Source organism: Triticum aestivum, chromosome 6A (assembly GCF_018294505.1).
Source record: "Triticum aestivum cultivar Chinese Spring chromosome 6A, IWGSC CS RefSeq v2.1, whole genome shotgun sequence".
NCBI lineage: Eukaryota > Viridiplantae > Streptophyta > Magnoliopsida > Poales > Poaceae > Triticum > Triticum aestivum.
The window spans coordinates 9,959,464-9,977,977 of record NC_057809.1 but is presented as its reverse complement, the minus strand read 5'-3'; the positions used below and the strand labels follow the sequence as shown (position 1 = coordinate 9,977,977).

General features: G+C 50.4%; 1 protein-coding gene across 1 annotated transcript; it reads left to right on the top strand.

Annotated features, from left to right (window-relative positions):
- Positions 1–9,819: 9,819 nt before the first annotated feature.
- LOC123131635 (nitrate reductase [NADH]) lies at positions 9,820–15,459 on the top strand. Its single transcript, XM_044551303.1, has 2 exons — positions 9,820–11,095; positions 13,548–15,459. The coding sequence occupies exons 1-2, from the start codon at positions 9,925–9,927 to the stop codon at positions 15,119–15,121; spliced, it is 2,745 nt and encodes a 914-aa protein (XP_044407238.1). The 5' UTR covers positions 9,820–9,924; the 3' UTR covers positions 15,122–15,459.
- The last annotated feature ends 3,055 nt before the right edge of the window (positions 15,460–18,514 follow it).

Genomic DNA, 18,514 nt, shown 5'->3' with positions numbered 1-18,514 from the left:
CAGGGGGGGCAAATTATGAAAGGGGGAGGTAAGGGGTGGCAAATTATCTATGTCTCTATCTATCTATTTATCTCTCTCTATCTACCTATGTATCTATCTATCTCTATCTATCTATCTCTACCTCTATCAATCTATGTCTCTCTCTATCTCTATCTATCTATCTATCTCCCTCTCTCTATCTCTCTCTTTATCTATCTATCTATCTCCCTCTCTCTCTCTATCTATCTATATCTATCTATCTATGTCTCTCTCTCTATCTCTCTCTATCTATCATCTATCTATCTATCTATCTATCTCTATCTATCTGTTTATCTGTCTACCTATCTATGTCTCTCTATCTCTCTATCTCTCTCTCTATCTAACTATCTATCTATCTATCTACCTATCTGTTTATCTATCTATGTCTCTATCTCTATCTATCTATCTCTCTCTCTCTCTGTATCTATCTATCTATGTCTCTCTCTCTCTCTACCTCTCTATCTATCTCTCTATCTATCATCTATCTATCTCTCCGTCTCTCTCTCTGTCTGTCTATCTATCTATCTATGTCTCTCTCTCTATCGATTTATCTATCTATCTATCTCTATCTCTCTCCCTGTATCTATCTATCTATTTCTATCTATGTATCTCTCTCTATCTTTCTCTCTCTCTCTCTATCTATCTATCTATCTCTCACTCTCTCTCTCTCTCTATCTATCTATCTCATCTATCTATCTGTTGGGTTTCGTAGTAATTTCAAAAAAAATCCTACGCTCACGCAAGATCATGGTGATGCATAGCAACGAGAGGGGAGAGTGTTGTCTACGTACCCTCGTAGACCGCAACGGAAGTGGTGACGCAACGTAGAGGAAGTAGTCGTACGTCTTCTCGATCCGACCAATCCAAGCACCGTTACTCCGGCACCTCCGAGTTCTTAGCACACGTATAGCTCGATGACGCTCCCCAGGCTCCGATCCAGCAAAGTGTCGGGGAAGAGTTTCGTCAGCACGACGGCGTGATGACGATGATGATGTTCTACCGACGCAGGGCTTCGCCTAAGCACTACAACGGTATGACCGAGGTGGAATATGGTGGAGGGGGCACCGCACACGGCTAAGGAACGATCTCAAGGATCAACTTGTGTGTTCTAGGGTGCCCCCCTGCCCCCGTATATAAAGGAGGGAGGGGGAGGTGCGGCCGGCCCCCAAGGGGTGCGCCAGGAGGAGTCCTACTCCCACCGGGAGTAGGAGTCCCCTCCACTTGCCTTGTTGGATAAGGAAAAGAGGGAGGGAGAAGAGGAAAGGGGGGCGCCCCCCCTTCCTTGTCCTATTCGGACTAGGGGGGAGGGGGCGCGCGGCCTGCCCTGGCCGGCCCCTCTCTTCTCCCTTATGGCCCATGTAGGCCCATAAACCCCCGGGGGGGTTCCGGTAACCCCCCGGTACTCCGGTAAAATGCCGATTTTCACCCGGAACAATTCCGATGTCCAAATATAGGCTTCAAATATATCAATCTTTATGTCTCGACCATTTCGAGACTCCTCGTCATGTCCGTGATCATATCCGGGACTCCGAACTAACTTCAGTACATCAAAATGCATAAACTCATAATAACTGTCATCGTAACGTTAAGCGTGCGGACCCTACGGTTCGAGAACAATGTAGACATGACTGAGACAGATCTCCGGTCAATAACCAATAGCGGGACCTGGATGCCCATATTGGCTCGTACATATTCTACGAAGATCTTTATCGGTCAGACCGCATAACAACATACGTTGTTCCCTTTGTCATCGGTATGTTACTTGCCCGAGATTCGATCGTCGGTATCCAATACCTAGTTCAATCTCGTTACCGGTAAGTCTCTTTACTCGTTCCGTAATACATCATCTTACAACTAACTTATTAGTTGTAATGCTTGCAAGGCTTATGTGATGTGCATTACCGAGAGGGCCCAGAGATACCTCTCCGACAATCGGAGTGACAAATCCTAATCTCGAAATACGCCAACCCAACATCTACCTTTGGAGACACCTGTAGAGCTCCTTTATAATCACCCATTTACGTTGTGACATTTGGTAGCACACAAAGTGTTCCTCCGGCAAACGGGAGTTGCATAATCTCATAGTCATAGGAACATGTATAAGTCATGAAGAAAGCAATAGCAACATACTAAACGATCGGGTGCTAAGCTAATGGAATGGGTCATGTCAATCAGATCATTCAACTAATGATGTGACCTCGTTAATCAAATAACAACTCTTTGTTCATGGTTAGGAAACATAACCATTTTTTATTAACGAGCTAGTCAAGTAGAGGCATACTAGTGACACTCTGTTTGTCTATGTATTCACACATGTATTATGTTTCCGGTTAATACAATTCTAGCATGAATAATAAACATTTATCATGATATAAGGAAATAAATAATAACTTTATTATTGCCTCTAGGGCATATTTCCTTCACTATCTATCTATCTATCTATCTATCTATGTCTCTATCTATCTCTCTATCTCTCTATCTATGTCTCTATCTATCTCTCTATCTCTCTATCTATGTCTCTCAGTCTATCTCTATCTATCTATCTATGTCTCTCCATCTATCTCTCTATCGATCTATCTATGTCTCTCAATCTATCTCTATCTATCTATCTATCTCTATCTCTCTCTATCTCTATCGATCTATCTATCTATCTATCTATCTATCTCTGTCTCTCTCTCTCTCTCTCTCATCCGGACATCCACGGTGTTCGTTTTGAGGGCTTGCATTGGAGATGTCATACATAGTAGACATACAAAGGAAGTAGAGCAATACAAGGACATACATTGATTGATTTGATTTTTTTCAGCTTGAGATTTGTCCTCGCATGCTTATTAGTATACAACATTAGGCTTTAATAATGTAGCTTTACTTGTAGTAAGAAAAGCAATGGACAGGATCTGCATTGGATATCCAAAAATGGAACATAATTAAAGAATGGATGGGGTTACTGAGATCATGATCCTAATGAGTGACACTTGTATATAAAACGGGACGCAAACAAAAGTTACTGAGATCATGGTCGTAGTGAGTGACATTTTTATATAAAATGGAACACTAGAACAAAAGTTAATCATAACAGCACGAACTATATACTACATCGGCGCTCCCAATTAAGCCTGCCCCATGCATGAAGACGGCCTTTGAATTTGTGCACCCCGTGACCCCAGGTAGGCAATGAGGCCAATTAAGCTGCAGATTAGTACTCCACTATTGGAAGGAAAATCTAACAGCATCGCAGCTCGAGCTCGAGACCGAGTAGTAGAGTACGAAGCATGCATGCATGCCCCTGCAGCTGCAGCTGCAGCAGCCTCAGGCAAGCAAATATAGTACTATACTTTGCATACTTATTAACAGTGCATGCAACGTATGTCAGTACATTATTTATTTTGTTGAGCAGAAGGGGTTTCCCCCTCGAATCTACTATATCTAAATAGCTAGCCCCCAATATTAAAAATTCTCTACCCTATCCTTGAGCCACATCATCAAAATTAATGTAGCCGTTAGATGAACTAAATCAGTCCATAATAGCCGTCTGATCTAGACATTGAGAGGCTCCGCACTAAGCCACATGCAAGCATGCAGAAACTTACCGTGGCATGCATGCGAGTGGGTTTTAAATTCCATCAACATGTCTGCATGCAAGAGTGTGCACCGGTAGCATGCATGTAAGTGAGCTTTTAAGTCCCATTAACATGTCAAAAAGAAACATATAATCCCATTATGCAGTAGGAGTTAGCTGATACCCTTTCCTTACGTGGGATGATCTAAATGATGATGGGAGTTTTTTTAATTTGGCTACCACATTTGTCATGTGGTTATAGAGTTTTTATTTAGTTGTATGAAATCGATGATTTTACGCATAGAGTTCCGCGGAAACTCATCTAGTTTCATTAAGTAAAGCAGATACGAGTTGGTTTTACGTCAGTACATACGTTGTGATGAGATGCCACCACGTGCATCGCCGATCCCCGTATGCATGCATACATGTGGCCGCGTACCGGCCGGAAGCCGCGATGAATCTAATCGACATCGAGAAACACTACTGATGCTAGATCCCATCGATCATTGGCGCTACTCAGGGGTCAGAATTCGTTCATTGGATTACTAATGGGTGTCAGATTCGGAATCAGACAGTGGAGAGATCCATGGACCGGAGAAAGGAAGAAAGAAAGACGGTGATGATGCATGATCTAGACATAGATCGGGCATGTGGCCCTGGCCAGCATGCATGCTCATCGGTTCCCGATCCGAAGCTGCTGCTGCTGGATTAACGAACGAACGGCTCCAGTGTTGCAGTAGTGGTAGACTAGCAGTATAGTATATAAAGCGCGCGGTTGGCATCGGCAGCTGGAAATGGAAACACATATAAATATCTGGGAAAGATCCAAGAAGCTGGCTTGGGTGCACAAGGCAGCCTCCTGACTGGGCAGAGGGGTCCTTGCCTCTTGGCGTTTTCAAGTCGCACCGGCGCATCGCATCGCAGTGCCGCGCGCATGGGCCGGATGCACTAGTAGACGTAGGAGGAGTACGTGCATGCCAGTGCCAGGCCAGCCATCGCACGATGGCGCCTACTGGTAGCTAGCCATAGCGCGCCTCTCCTTGGCTGGCCAGGCAGAGCACCGCGCGCACGGGCCGCGGCCCTTCCTGCCTCCGAGGAGGCATGCGGCACGGCGGGCGGAGGCCGGTGCGTGGCTGCTAATGGCGGGGAGCCATGCGTCACACGCGGAGGATAACACACGCTTCACATGTCAGGGCTCGCCTCAGGAGGTCCAACCAAACCAAACCAAACCAAACCAAACCGTGCTAGCCAGCCAGCATTCCCAAACAGTTTTATCCGACGTGTAAATAAACTCAGAGTTCCCGAGCATATGTCCTCGACCTCTTCCCGTGTCAGTGTCAACGTCCATCGCGGGCCGTGGCAGTCGTTTTCGGCCGCGCATACGCACGCCCGTACGACTACGATCGATCCGGCTGGCTGGTAGAAAACTCAACCCACCGGCGGTCATATCCCGTTTCCCACGCCGATTCCAGGTACGGCGCACAGTGGAGCTCGGGGAAACTAGCCACCGGCCGCGTCTCTGCCTGCCTGCCCGGCGAGCCAAAGGGCAACCGCGATCGCGCCGGTTCCTGGGCGCGCGCCAAAGGGCAAGCAGGCAAATGGCACCCGCGTCGGGGCGATCGCGCACCTGCACGTGCGGCAGGCAGGCAGAGGCTGGCCGTCAAGCCACAGCGGCAGCCTCTTGCTTGCTGGGTTGCTCCATCGATGTGCGCGATCGAGATCCCGCCGGGCGCCACTTCACACTGCCCCTTGGCATCCCCTGACTGACTGCCCGGCCGACTCGCCCATCGGAAGGGTACTACCCTACAATCCTACCCGCCGCAGGTGCACTCCGAGGGTAGCCCGGCGCCACCGGCGGTCTCGGGTTTATCTCACCTTTTTTTTCCTAGGGTGAGTAAAGGACACCAAAAGGTCCCTAAAATATCCCGATAATGTCACGTAGGTCCTCGAATTATGAAAGCTGGCATTCAGGTCCTCAAAATGTAATAAGTGGCTCATCTAGGTCCAAACTCTACCATTCCAAAAAGTATGCACGCAAAAAGAAAAAGAAAAACGCCGCCCTCTATGGCCTCGTCTTCCTCAGCAAGTTGATTTACCAACGGTGGCATGTCAATGGCACTGAATCTGGGACAATGCTGTCAAGGACGACAAGAGCGGTCCATGGTCGTGGTGTTCAACGGCGTTCTAGCGGCGCCGAGGTACTCATCAACATTAAAAGGAAGACAACATCGTAAGCATGGGGGTGATGCACCGTGCCGACAAGCCGTCTCCACCCAAGCATCCATGTGAACCTTGTCATTGATACCATCATAGTGGTGGCGTCGTTCGGGCACGCCTTGTCGTTGTGCTTTTGGGAAGCGACGGGGCAGCTAAATGTTGGCTTGCAGAGAAAGCTCACCTTGGCACACAAAGTGCTTCAAAGCTTCATCATGGAGATGATCGGGAGTATAAAGCCATGGTCTACAACCTTGTCTAGAACCCCAACGTCATGTGCGGGATTCAGGAACAAAATTTTCCCTGTCATGTCACACAAATCAAGGGCCACCAACAACCACACCTATGAGTGCATTCCGCATCCCTAGAATATTCCAAGGATGTCATGTAAGTCCTCAAATTTTGGAAATCGTCTTTCAAGTCATGAAAACGTATAAGCATGTCACCCAAGTCCAAACCCCTGCCGGTCCTAAAAATATGCACACAAAAAACACCATCTTTACAAATTTAGGGACCTTTCTAGCAGCTTCTTCTTCAGTAAGTTGATGTAACACCAAAAATGGTAGGTCAATGGTGGCGGCTGATGACATAAGAGGTTCGTGGTTGTAATGTTGTGGCGCCTTCTAGCAGCATCGAGGTACTCACTGACATCAAGGAGGACAACATTGTCATAGTGGATGCCATCATAGAGGTGGCATTGTTCTAGCACACCATACTGATGTGCTCCTAGGAAGCGATGCAATAGTTAAATGTCGGTTTGGAGGGAAAGCTCGAATTGGCGAACAAAGTGCTTCACAGATTCATTGAATATGATCAAGAGTAGGAAGCTCTATTATACAACCTCACCCAGAACCCCAACATCGTGGATCTGGAAGAAATCCCCCCCCCCCCTACTGTGCTGTGCATAGGAACGGACACCAACAACGACACACGATAATAATCAAGCCCAAATCATTGGTCTACATACACACTACCTTGCTCAGGTTGATGAGATTGTCACTCTTGATCCTGATCCAACGCAAGACAGTGTTTGTAGACGACGTGATATCAATGTTTACCACTATGGCCACCAGTGGCGGAGCTTAGTGTCCTGCTAGGGAGGGGAGGGGGATATGCCCCCCCCCCAACTTTGGACAATTCTTTGAAGAAAATATTAAGTAGAGGGCCTAGCTGAAAGAAAATTTAGCATTTTGCCCCCTCAAATGCTCCCATTTTGTGTTCTGCCCCCCCCCCTCCCCCATCGAGGAATTCTGGTGTAGCTCCGCCACTGATGGCCACCACTGTGGTTGACAAAGGAAGTCGATGCTTACCACACGTCACTGGACTCCATGTTGGAAATATGCCCTAGAGGCAATAATAAATTGGTTATTATTATATTTCAATGTTCATGATAACCGTTTATTATCCATGCTAGAATTGTATTGATAGGAAACTCAGATACATGTGTGGATACATAGACAACACCATGTCCCTAGTAAGCCTCTAGTTGACTAGCTCGTTGCTCAATAAGATGGTTACGGTTTCCTGACCATGGACATTGGATGTTGTTGATAACGGGATCACATCATTAGGAGAATGATGTGATGGACAAGACCCAATCCTAAGCCTAGCACAAAGATCATGTAGTTCGTATACTAAAGCTTTTCTAATGTCAAGTATCATTTCCTTAGACCATGAGATTGTGCAACTCCCGGATACCGTAGGAGTGCTTTGGGTGTGCCAAACGTCACAACGTAACTGGGTGGCTATAAAGGTTCACTACAGGTATCTCCGAAAGTGTCTGTTGGGTTGGCATGAATCGAGACTGGGATTTGTCACTCCGTGTAAACGGAGAGGTATCTCTGGGCCCACTCGGTAGGACATCATCATAATGTGCACAATGTGACCAAGGAGTTGATCACGGGATGATGTGTTACGGAACGAGTAAAGAGACTTGCCGGTAACGAGATTGAACAAGGTATCGGATATCGACGATCGAATCTCGGGCAAGTACAATACCGCTGGACAAAGGGAATTGAATACGGGATTGATTGAATCCTCGACATCGTGGTTCATCCGATGAGATCATCGTGGAACATGTGGGAGCCAACATGGGTATCCAGATCCCGCTGTTGGTTATTGGCCGGAGAGTTGTCTCGGTCATGTCTGCATGGTTCCCGAACCTGTAGGGTCTACACACTTAAGGTTCAGTGACGCTAGAGTTGTTATGGGAAATAGTATGTGGTTACCGAAGGTTGTTCGGAGTCCCGGATGAGATCCCGGACATGATGAGGAGCTCCGGAATGGTCCGTAGGTGAAGATCGATATATTGGACGAAGGGTATTGGAGTCCGTAAGTGTTCCGGAGGTACCAGGCTATGGCCAGCATGACCGAAAGGTGTTTCGGGAGCCCCGGCAAGTGTTGGAGGGCCTCATGGGCCAAAGCGGAAGGGGCAAACCAGCCCACTAAGGGTTGGTGCGCCCCCCACACCCTTTCCCACGTTACTTGGGGAGGTGGGGCGCCTCCACCTGGCTTGGGAGGCAAGCCTCCACCTGCTTGGCTTGGGGGGCAAGTCTCCCTAGGATTTTCCCTAGGGAGATCCCATCTGCCTGGCCACCGCCCCTAGGGGAAACCCTAGGGCGCCTCCCCCTCTCCCCTTGACCCTATATATAGTGGAGGGGTGGGAGGGCAGCCGAACCTCTTCGACTGGCGCAGCCCTCCCTCCTCCTACACCTCCTCCTCCTCCATAGTGCTTGGCGAAGCCCTGCTGGAGAACCACAAGCTCCATTGCCATCATGCCGTCGTGCTGCTGGAGTTCTCCCTCAACTTCTCCTCTCCCCTTGCTGGATCAAGAAGGAGGAGACGTCCCCGGGCTGTACGTGTGTTGAACACGGAGGCGCCGTCCGTTCGGCGCTAGATCGGAATCAACCGCGATCTGAATCGCTGCGAGTACGACTCCTTCATCCGCGTTCTTGCAACGCTTCCGCTTAGCGATCTACAGGGTATGTAGATGCACTCTCCTTCCCCTCGTTGCTAGACTACTCCATAGATTGATCTTGGTGATGCGTAGAAAATTTTGAATTTCTGCTATGATCCCCAACACTCCATACATACATTTGTGTCTTTTTTGCATAGATCCCAACCGGTTTCGGCGGGAAGTTTGTTGCCAAGCCGCCTCTTCCGATGTCGCCTTTATCAACGGTGACACATGTGCAGTCAACACAGGGTTAGGGCTGGTTTGGACCTGGATGACACAGTTATTGCACTTCCCGGAGCTACATGCTGACTTCCAAAAGTAGAGAACCTAAGTGAGTCCCCCGAATAGTTTAGGGACCTATAGTGCACTTCAATCTTATGAGGCATAGGCCGACATTGCACGGCTGCCCTTGTGCTCCTCCTCCAGTTATGCCTCATGTTTGAGCTACTCATGGTAGGTGTGATGTTGCTCGACCTCCTGAGAGTTGATGGCCATGTTCGGCCTGTCATCTAAGTCAAGCTCGGTGGTCGACACGGTGGATGCATGCGGGGGCCGGTCCCGAGTTTGCCGATGAAGGGGGTGCGGGGGGAGGGGGTGAGCAAGCGGTACGAGGTAATGCCACCAATTAAGAGGGAGGGGGGTTGAGCAAGCGGTACGAGGTAATGCCACCAATTAAGAGGGAGGGGGGTTGAGCAAGCGGTACGAGGTAATGCCACCGATTGAGAGGGAGGGGGGTTGAGCAAGCGGTACAAGGTAATGCCACCGATTGAGAGGGAGGGGGGGGGGGGGTGTTGACTTCACAATGGTGCTAATCGAAGATCTAAGTCGAGGAGATGGTGAAATTGAGAGCCGCATAATTAGTAAGGCATGTCCATAGGTTTACCGTTTCGGCCGGAAACATGGTTTTTTCGATTTTGACTGAATTGCTCGAGGCATGCACAAGCAACAGAGAGAGGGCCTCATAGGCCAGTCGACTATAAGGATAGGGCTGCTAGCGGCCTTTTGAGGCGCACGTCAGTCCACTCGCGAGGTCGGCTTCGGCGTTGCGTGGGTGTATATATACCAGCCTCTGCACGACTTCTCCTCCAGGCCACTACCTGCCGGTTCCTTCTCTCCTCTGCCGCGACCAATCCAGAACCGACCCAGCACTTGTCCCACGACACAAACACAGCACAGCATGGCCGCTTCGGTCGAGCCACGGCAGTCGTCGTTCGGCCGCCTCGACGCGCCGGCCACCTCGCCGCCGGCACGCAGCGGGGCCTCCAACGGCATCCGTCGCCGCGCCGACTCGCCGGTGCGCGGCTGCGGCTTCCCCCCGCTCATCTCGCCGCCGCGGAAGACCCTCGTCGAGGAAGAGGAGGAGGACGAGGACGACGAGGAGCCGGAGGAGGACTGGCGGGAGGCGTACGGCTCGCAGCTGCAGCTGGAGGTGGAGCCGTCGACGCGCGACCCGCGCGACGAGGGCACCGCGGACGCCTGGATCGACCGCAACCCCTCGCTCATCCGCCTCACCGGCAAGCACCCGCTCAACTGCGAGCCACCGCTGGCGCGCCTCATGCACCACGGCTTCATCACCCCGGCGCCGCTCCACTACGTGCGCAACCACGGCGCCGTGCCCCGGGGCGACTGGGCCACCTGGACGGTGGAGGTGACGGGGCTCGTCCGCCGCCCCGCGCGGCTCACCATGGACGAGCTGTCCACGGCCTTCCCCGCCGCGGAGCTGCCCGCCACGCTCGTCTGCGCCGGCAACCGCCGCAAGGAGCAGAACATGGTGCAGCAGACGGTGGGCTTCAACTGGGGCGCCGCGGGCGTGTCCACCTCCGTCTGGCGCGGCGCCCGCCTCCGCGACGTGCTGCTCCGGTGCGGCATCATGTCCTCCAAAAAGGGCCAGGCCCTGAACGTGTGCTTCGAGGGCGCCGAGGACCTCCCCGGCGGCGGCGGCTCCAAGTACGGCACCAGCGTGACCTGGGAGTGGGCTCTCGACCCGTCCCGCGACATCCTGCTCGCCTACGCGCAGAACGGGGAGCCGCTGCTGCCCGACCACGGCTACCCCGTCCGCGTGCTCATCCCGGGCTGCATCGGCGGGCGCATGGTGAAGTGGCTCCGGCGCATCGTGGTCACCCCCGCCGAGTCCGACAACTACTACCACTTCAGGGACAACCGGGTGCTGCCATCGCACGTGGACGCCGAGCTGGCCAACGCGGAGGCGTGGTGGTACCGCCCCGAGTACATCATCAACGAGCTCAACACCAACTCGGTGATCACCACGCCCGGCCACGACGAGATCCTCCCCATCAACGCCTTCACCACCCAGCGCGCCTACACCATCAAGGGATACGCATACTCCGGTACGTGCGTCATCTCCATCTTCTTTACCTTCTTTCTTTCCAGAAAAAGTCAGAGAATCGACCGAAAAGAGAAGCTGCTTGCTAGATTTCTTCGTTGTCTTGTGGAGTATATACGTACATGACATGACGCCATCCAATTGGAGACTACTCCCTCCGCCCCATAATATAACAACGTTTCTAACACTGGTATAGTATAAAAAACGTTCTTATATTATGGGACAGAGTGAGTATGTACTATGCTTCCGTACGCTAGCATTGACCATAATTAAGGAGGAAGGAGCATATATATACCATGGTTTATGTTCATGTAGTAGAGAGAAAAAAACTTAATAAGAGTATAACCAGTCTCAGTATAACTGTTTAAAGCCTACTATGACATTTGACCAAGCATGGAATGCATTTTCTTACTTGATTGACATTGGCGTGTACTAGCATTTGAAAATGGCATGTAGCATTTGGAAACGCCACTCATTATTTCCTACTTACTCTACTACTAACAGCTGAGAGGGGTGGTGGCAGCCACTCATTGTCATTGTTATTTTACCCCTAGCAGTCTACCACTACTTCCGTAGCATTGACCATATGATATGATATGAGCCCAAAACCAAAGGGTGCAAGAGAAGAAGAGAGATACCGGCCGTCTGTTGTCTGGTTAAGTAGTAGTTTTCCTTGCGGTTCATGGAATCATGCATGGTGCACTTTTCTACCAAGGAAAATACATAAAACCCATGCATGCATGCACTTTTTTCTCCTTCTTCTTCTTTTTTGACAAAAAATTGCATGCGCTTTTCTTGTGGCTCTGGGGTCGTTGGCACTTGGTGGCGTCCAAAAGCTAAGGTAGCTACTGGATGCTGCCAGGAGTATACTAATTCGGTGCAGAATAGTCGTCTGGCGTGTGGGACCCGTGGCAAGGTTTGCCAGGTCGTACCTGGTGGGGTGCCGGCTTGGGTGTGGAGCAAGGGACAAATTAAGAGCGAGCCATATAATTGGCGCCACAATTCGTGTGGCTAGCCGCAGCCAGCAGCCAGATTTTTCTCCTATCTATCACCAGTTCAATAGTAACTCTACTCGCCTACTGATTACAACTAGTACAACCTATAGTCCCCTACAAGAAACTACCACCTCCATATCAAAATATAAGACATTTTTTAAGAGTAAACTACCCTACAAAACTGTAGTCCTCATGGTTCGGTTCACATGTGCTCATACACACACCCATACAATGAGCCGACAAAATGTAGTATCGACTGAGGCTAGGTTAAGTCTCAGTCGACTAAGATTTAGCAATATGTAGCCAAGATTCGAACAAGGTATAGGAATCAGAGAGTGACAAGAAAGGCCCAAGCAAGAAAGGCAAAAGGCACAAGAGAGGGACTAAGTCTGAAAAGCTAAACAACTAACCACCACCCGTAGACCATCAACCAAAGCAAAAGCATCGAGCAATGCCATGTTGCTAAGTCTCGCTGGACAAATTACTACTACTAGTGGGGAGGTCAAAGGCAAGTAGGCAAGTGAACAAAGCATGCACGCATGATCCGTCCCGTTTTGGAACGGGCACTAGCTCGCCGGCCAATCATCAACAAATGGAATCGGAATCCAGCTGCAGCAACCCTGGATACTTTCTGCTGAATATTCCCACTTGGGCCGAGCTGGGTTGCTTGCTTGCTTGCTTGCCGACAGGGACTTCTTGTTTAAAAGAAGATTAAGAAAACGTCGCGTTTGTTAAGTACCCCCTGTGTGCCCCATGACAAGACACATACATTTCCTATGAAAACAAACAACGCAAAGCTTGATCAAATTTACTGGAAAACCACCGGGAACTATAACAGTAGATATGTCTAATATGAAAACACATTTTAACATTTATTTAATGATATTCATCTAGTATTTATTCTTTTTGCGATGTTTAGTACGTGGTCAAACATTGTACCTTTTGACTTTTTATCAAAACCTTCTTTTCAAGCGAAGGAGGGGGTGTCTCTTATTATTGCCATAATTAATTAGCAGACGGTAATCCTGTATCCAATGTACTTACAAGAGTGATTCTCACTGCTTCTAATTATCTTAACATACGTGCTTCCACATCATCAAAGTTTGTTTAGCCGTTATCATTACTAGGTTGAGCCACTAGCATCCGTCTGAGCCACGCATGAAAATTCCTTACCATGCAACATGCACATCATCAAAGAGTGACTAATGCGTTCTATGTAGGTTTTAAATCACAATACATTTAATTGTGACATCCATAGCTTTTCATATTAATATTTTGTTTTGGCATATGCAAAAAAATGTCACATAATTTAAACCGTAAGTGTTGTATAAGTATTTCACACATATTTAGAAACTAGTATAATATATCAAACTCCCTAGCAACGCGCGGGGTATCATCTAGTTAAGCCAGCGAGCGAATCACCAACTCATATCACTTATTTCTTGCTGTTGCGATTTTTAGGCGGTGGCAAGAAGGTCACGCGAGTGGAGGTGACGCTCGACGGCGGTGAGAGTTGGATGCTATGCACGCTGGACATCCCGGAGAAGCCCAACAAGTACGGCCGGTACTGGTGCTGGTGCTTCTGGTCCGTTGAGATCGAGGTGCTAGACCTCCTAGGCGCCAAGGAGGTGGCGGTGCGCGCATGGGACCAGACGCACAACACCCAGCCAGAGAAGCTCATCTGGAACCTCATGGGCATGATGAACAACTGCTGGTTCAAGGTGAAGATCAACGTGTGCCGCCCCCACAAGGGCGAGATCGGGCTGGTCTTCGAGCACCCCACGCAGCCCGGCAACCAGACCGGCGGCTGGATGGCGCGGCAGAAGCACCTGGAGACGGCCGAGGCGGCGGCGCCGGGGCTCAAGCGGAGCACCTCCACGCCGTTCATGAACACCGTCGCGGACAAGCAGTTCACCATGTCCGAGGTGCGCAAGCACGGGTCCAAGGAGTCGGCGTGGATCGTGGTGCACGGCCACGTCTACGACTGCACCGCCTTCCTCAAGGACCACCCCGGCGGCGCCGACAGCATCCTCATCAACGCGGGATCCGACTGCACCGAGGAGTTCGACGCCATCCACTCCGACAAGGCCAAGGCGCTCCTCGACACCTACCGCATCGGCGAGCTGATCACCACGGGCACCGGCTACAACTCCGACAACTCCGTGCACGGCGGGTCCAGCCTCTCCCACCTCGCCCCGATCCGGGAGGCCACCAAGGTCGCCGGCGCGCCCATCGCGCTCTCCAGCCCGCGCGAGAAGGTGCCCTGCCGCCTCGTGGAAAAGAAGGAGCTCTCCCACGACGTCCGCCTCTTCCGCTTCGCGCTGCCGTCGTCCGACCAGGTGCTCGGCCTCCCCGTCGGCAAGCACATCTTCGTCTGCGCCACCATCGACGGCAAGCTCTGCATGCGCGCCTACACGCCAACGAGCATGGTGGACGAGATCGGCCAGTTCGAGCTGCTCGTCAAGGTCTACTTCCGGGACGAGCACCCCAAGTTCCCCAACGGCGGGCTCATGACGCAGTACCTGGAGTCGCTCCAGCTCGGCTCCTGCATCGACGTCAAGGGCCCGCTGGGCCACGTGGAGTACACCGGCCGCGGCAACTTCGTCATCAACGGCAAGCAGCGGCGGGCGCGGCGGCTGGCCATGATCTGCGGCGGCAGCGGGATCACGCCCATGTACCAGGTGATCCAGGCCGTGCTGCGGGACCAGCCGGAGGACGAGACGGAGATGCACCTGGTGTACGCGAACCGGAGCGAGGACGACATCCTGCTGCGCGACGAGCTGGACCGGTGGGCGGCCGAGTACCCGGAGAGGCTCAAGGTGTGGTACGTGATCGACCAGGTGAAGCGGCCGGAGGACGGGTGGAGGTTCAGCGTGGGGTTCGTGACGGAAGACATCCTGCGGGCGCACGTCCCCGAGGGCGGCGACGACACCCTCGCGCTCGCCTGCGGGCCGCCGCCCATGATCAAGTTCGCCATCTCGCCCAACCTCGAGAAGATGAAGTACGACATGGCCAATTCTTTCATCTCCTTCTGATGAAACATGTTCTCTAGCATGCAGCTGCCTAAGCTATATACCACCGCGTGGACGCATCAATCTGTGGACGTACCCAATGTTTATACGTGTCTGTCCATCGTATTTGTTCATTAGAGAACCGTACGTGCGTGCATGCATGATTGCATGAATTATACAGTAGGTTGTACGTACGTACACTTGTGATGTGTACTCTTCCTTCCCTAGAGTATATTGGACATATACCGATGTTTTGCCCCTCAGCAAGGATGTGAAGTTTACGCGGCTCTGATTGGGGGTCTGCTTATTCCTTCATGTATACTACCTTACCTAGTATGTAAATAAGATTGATTATTCTTCTATCTTGTTCTTGAGGTCAGGAGAATATCCGAGAATAAACTAGAAATAGTTTGAAGAATGATAATACCACTGGTAGAAAAAGGGCCTATAGTCCCGGTTCGTAAGGGCCTTTAGTCCCGGTTCCTGAACCGGGACTAAAGTGTCGGTACTAATGCCCCGGCCCTTTAGTCCCGGTTCAATCCAGAACCGGGACTGATGGGCCTCCACGTGGGCAGTGCGCAGAGCCCAGGCAGGAGACCTTTTGGTCCCGGTTGGTGGCACCAACCGGGACCAATAGGCATCTACACGTCAGCATTTCTGTGGCTGGGGTTTTTGTTTTTTTTTGAAAGGGGGGGGGGGTTTGGGGGTTTTGGGGGGTTAATTTAGGTGTTTCATATATTGTGTTAGCTAGCTATAATTAATAGGGAGAAGTGTCCTCTCTTACGTCCGTGCTTGGTCGACGCTACGTACTATACATACGTATAGAGAGGACTAGACACGCTAGTTAGCTAGTAAGCAAACGAAGGAAACAGAAGATCGTCATGAACATATATGCATACAGAGAGAAGTGATATCGACCACCTCTCCTTCTCCGAGAGATTGGTCGAACAACAAGTTCTCGTATATCTATCCGACACTACCGGCTACATATATACAATAATTATCTCTTACAAATATAATCATACGGACTCATGGTCCACATAGTATTCTCCGTCTTCAGCGATCACTTGGTCAAGAAAGAATGCCGCCAATTCCTCTTGAATTGCTCGCATGCGAGCTGGTGCTAGGAGTTCATCCCGCTTCCGAAACATCTAATTTGAAGAAGGGGGTCAATACATATATATATATGAATGAATGAAACTCAATACAAATGATGGTAATAAAATAAAATTGTGAATGTTGTTATTTACGTACTTCATATTGTTCGTCAGAGTACCCGCCCCGCTCACAGGTCGTGTGGCGGATGGACTCGCAGACGTAGTATCCACAGAAATCATTCCCTTTTTCCTGCCACAACCACTTTACAAGAAATAGAGGTCAATCAAACTGATAAGCAAGAATGCTAAATGGTATTGATGAAACTAGCGCTTGAATCACTAGGAGATGCGCGGAACATGCTACTATAGTACTTACTTTCGGGTGTCTAAATTCCAGCTCCTTCGGCAGTCCCGGAACTTTTCTGGTGAATTTTCTCCAAACCCTGCCGGACAAAGAAAACAATTACTTGATATCAGGAAATGAACAAAGTTGCTGATATGGTGGATAATGATCGATTTAACTTACTTCTTGAGGATTTCAGTCATGTCCGCATACTCCTGGGGATCTTTTCGTTTAGAGTCCAAGACGGTTACTACTCCCTGCTCAAGCCTAATCTCTAGGAGAATATAGTGGAAACTGCACACGCATGCATAACTCATCAATTACATTACTATAACCTGGACTAATATATAAGGGAAACCGAATATGCACAAGACAGTAACACTCACTTGAAGTTGTAAGGAAAGAGTATTATATCTTTGTTTTCATTTTTTTGAATGATCGTAGCAAGTTGGCCTCGGTATCTCCGGGACGATGTTCAACCTCAGTTGCATCTATGAGATATGTGTTAACGAACCCAATATCACCGATTTGTCTTTTCTTCAATTCGGCGATCTTCATTCTGCATAATATAGTGAGGATAATTATAAATACATGCAATGAAAGAGATGAGCTATATAGAGAGACTTAATGACAGAAGTAGTAGTACTTACAGACAGTAGCAGGTGATCGTTGTTTTATCGAGGGCCAATTGATTGAAAAACTGATAGAACTCCTCAAATGGAATAGGCAACAGTTCAATTCCAACGAGGTCATGCTCCGGTTTAACTCTCGCATACAAAGTACTCCTCCCCCCAGACTCTCTGCAGATTTTCAAGTACCAATCATGTAATCTTCGCATCATCGTTGTTAAAGATTTTTCATCTTTGACGAGAGGCTTCCCGTACTCGTATCTGTGTATCTGCACCTCCATGGTATCATAATGTACATCGTCGGGCAGGTAATCGTCAACATTGCCATAACCGGGCACCATCCTCGGATCGACGATGTCGCTAGGCACCTTGAGGGGGGGGGCACGATTGCTTCGCTTGTTCGCCGAGCTGGGCAATTTGTTTCCCAGCTGCTCGTCGTTCTTTCAGCCTTTGATCACTGACTGTACTTCCCGACCGCTCCGCTTCGGCCCATGTCTTTGCAATAATGCGCTCATAGTTGCCTTTCGGCGGAGACTTGGGTGGTTTTGCCAGGGCAGCCAGAGTGCGCTTCACTTTCACCGGATCTACCTTCTCCTCCGGAGGTGGATGTCTCTTTGCTCTCAACCCTTGAAACCAGTCATCCACTTCGGTTCGCGCGATCTCGGCGTTCTCCTCCGGGGTCCTCTCATATGGTAACTTCTCTGGAGTCTTCAGAGAAGGACCGAATCTGTATGTCCTCCCGCCTCTGGTTGTACTGCTAGACGCCGACCGAGCAGACGGAGCGGTTGTCTTCTTTACTTGCTTACGAGGCGGAGGAGAAGGACTACGACGCGCCGGAGCAGCTGGAGCGGCGGCAGGTCTCTTCCGCCCTTGCTGACGAGGCGGAGAAGGAGGAGGCTGGCTGCTCGGGCGCGTCGGCGCAGGCGGAGAAGGAGGCGGAGTGCCGCCACGCGCCGGAGAAGGAGCCGGCCGAGGGCCCTGATCGTCACTCGCCGGAGGAGGAGGCGGTGGAGGAGGCGGAGTGCCCTGACTTGCCGGAGGAGGAGGAGGAGGAGGCGGAGGCGTCCAGTTCGGAAGGTTGATGAGCTCCTTCCGCCATAGGCATGGAGTCTTCAGAGCAGACCCCAGCCGAGTCTCCCCTTCACCGGTAGGGTGGTCAAGCTGGAGGTCCTCAAATCCCTCCGTTATTTCATCCACCATCACCCTAGCATATCCTTCTGGAATCGGCCGGCAGTGAAAAGTTGCGCCGGGTTCAGTAGGATAAACAGAGCCAACAGCCGCCTTGACCTTCAAATTCATCCATTGCGTCATAAGGTGGCAATTTTGAGACTCCGTGATAGCATCCACG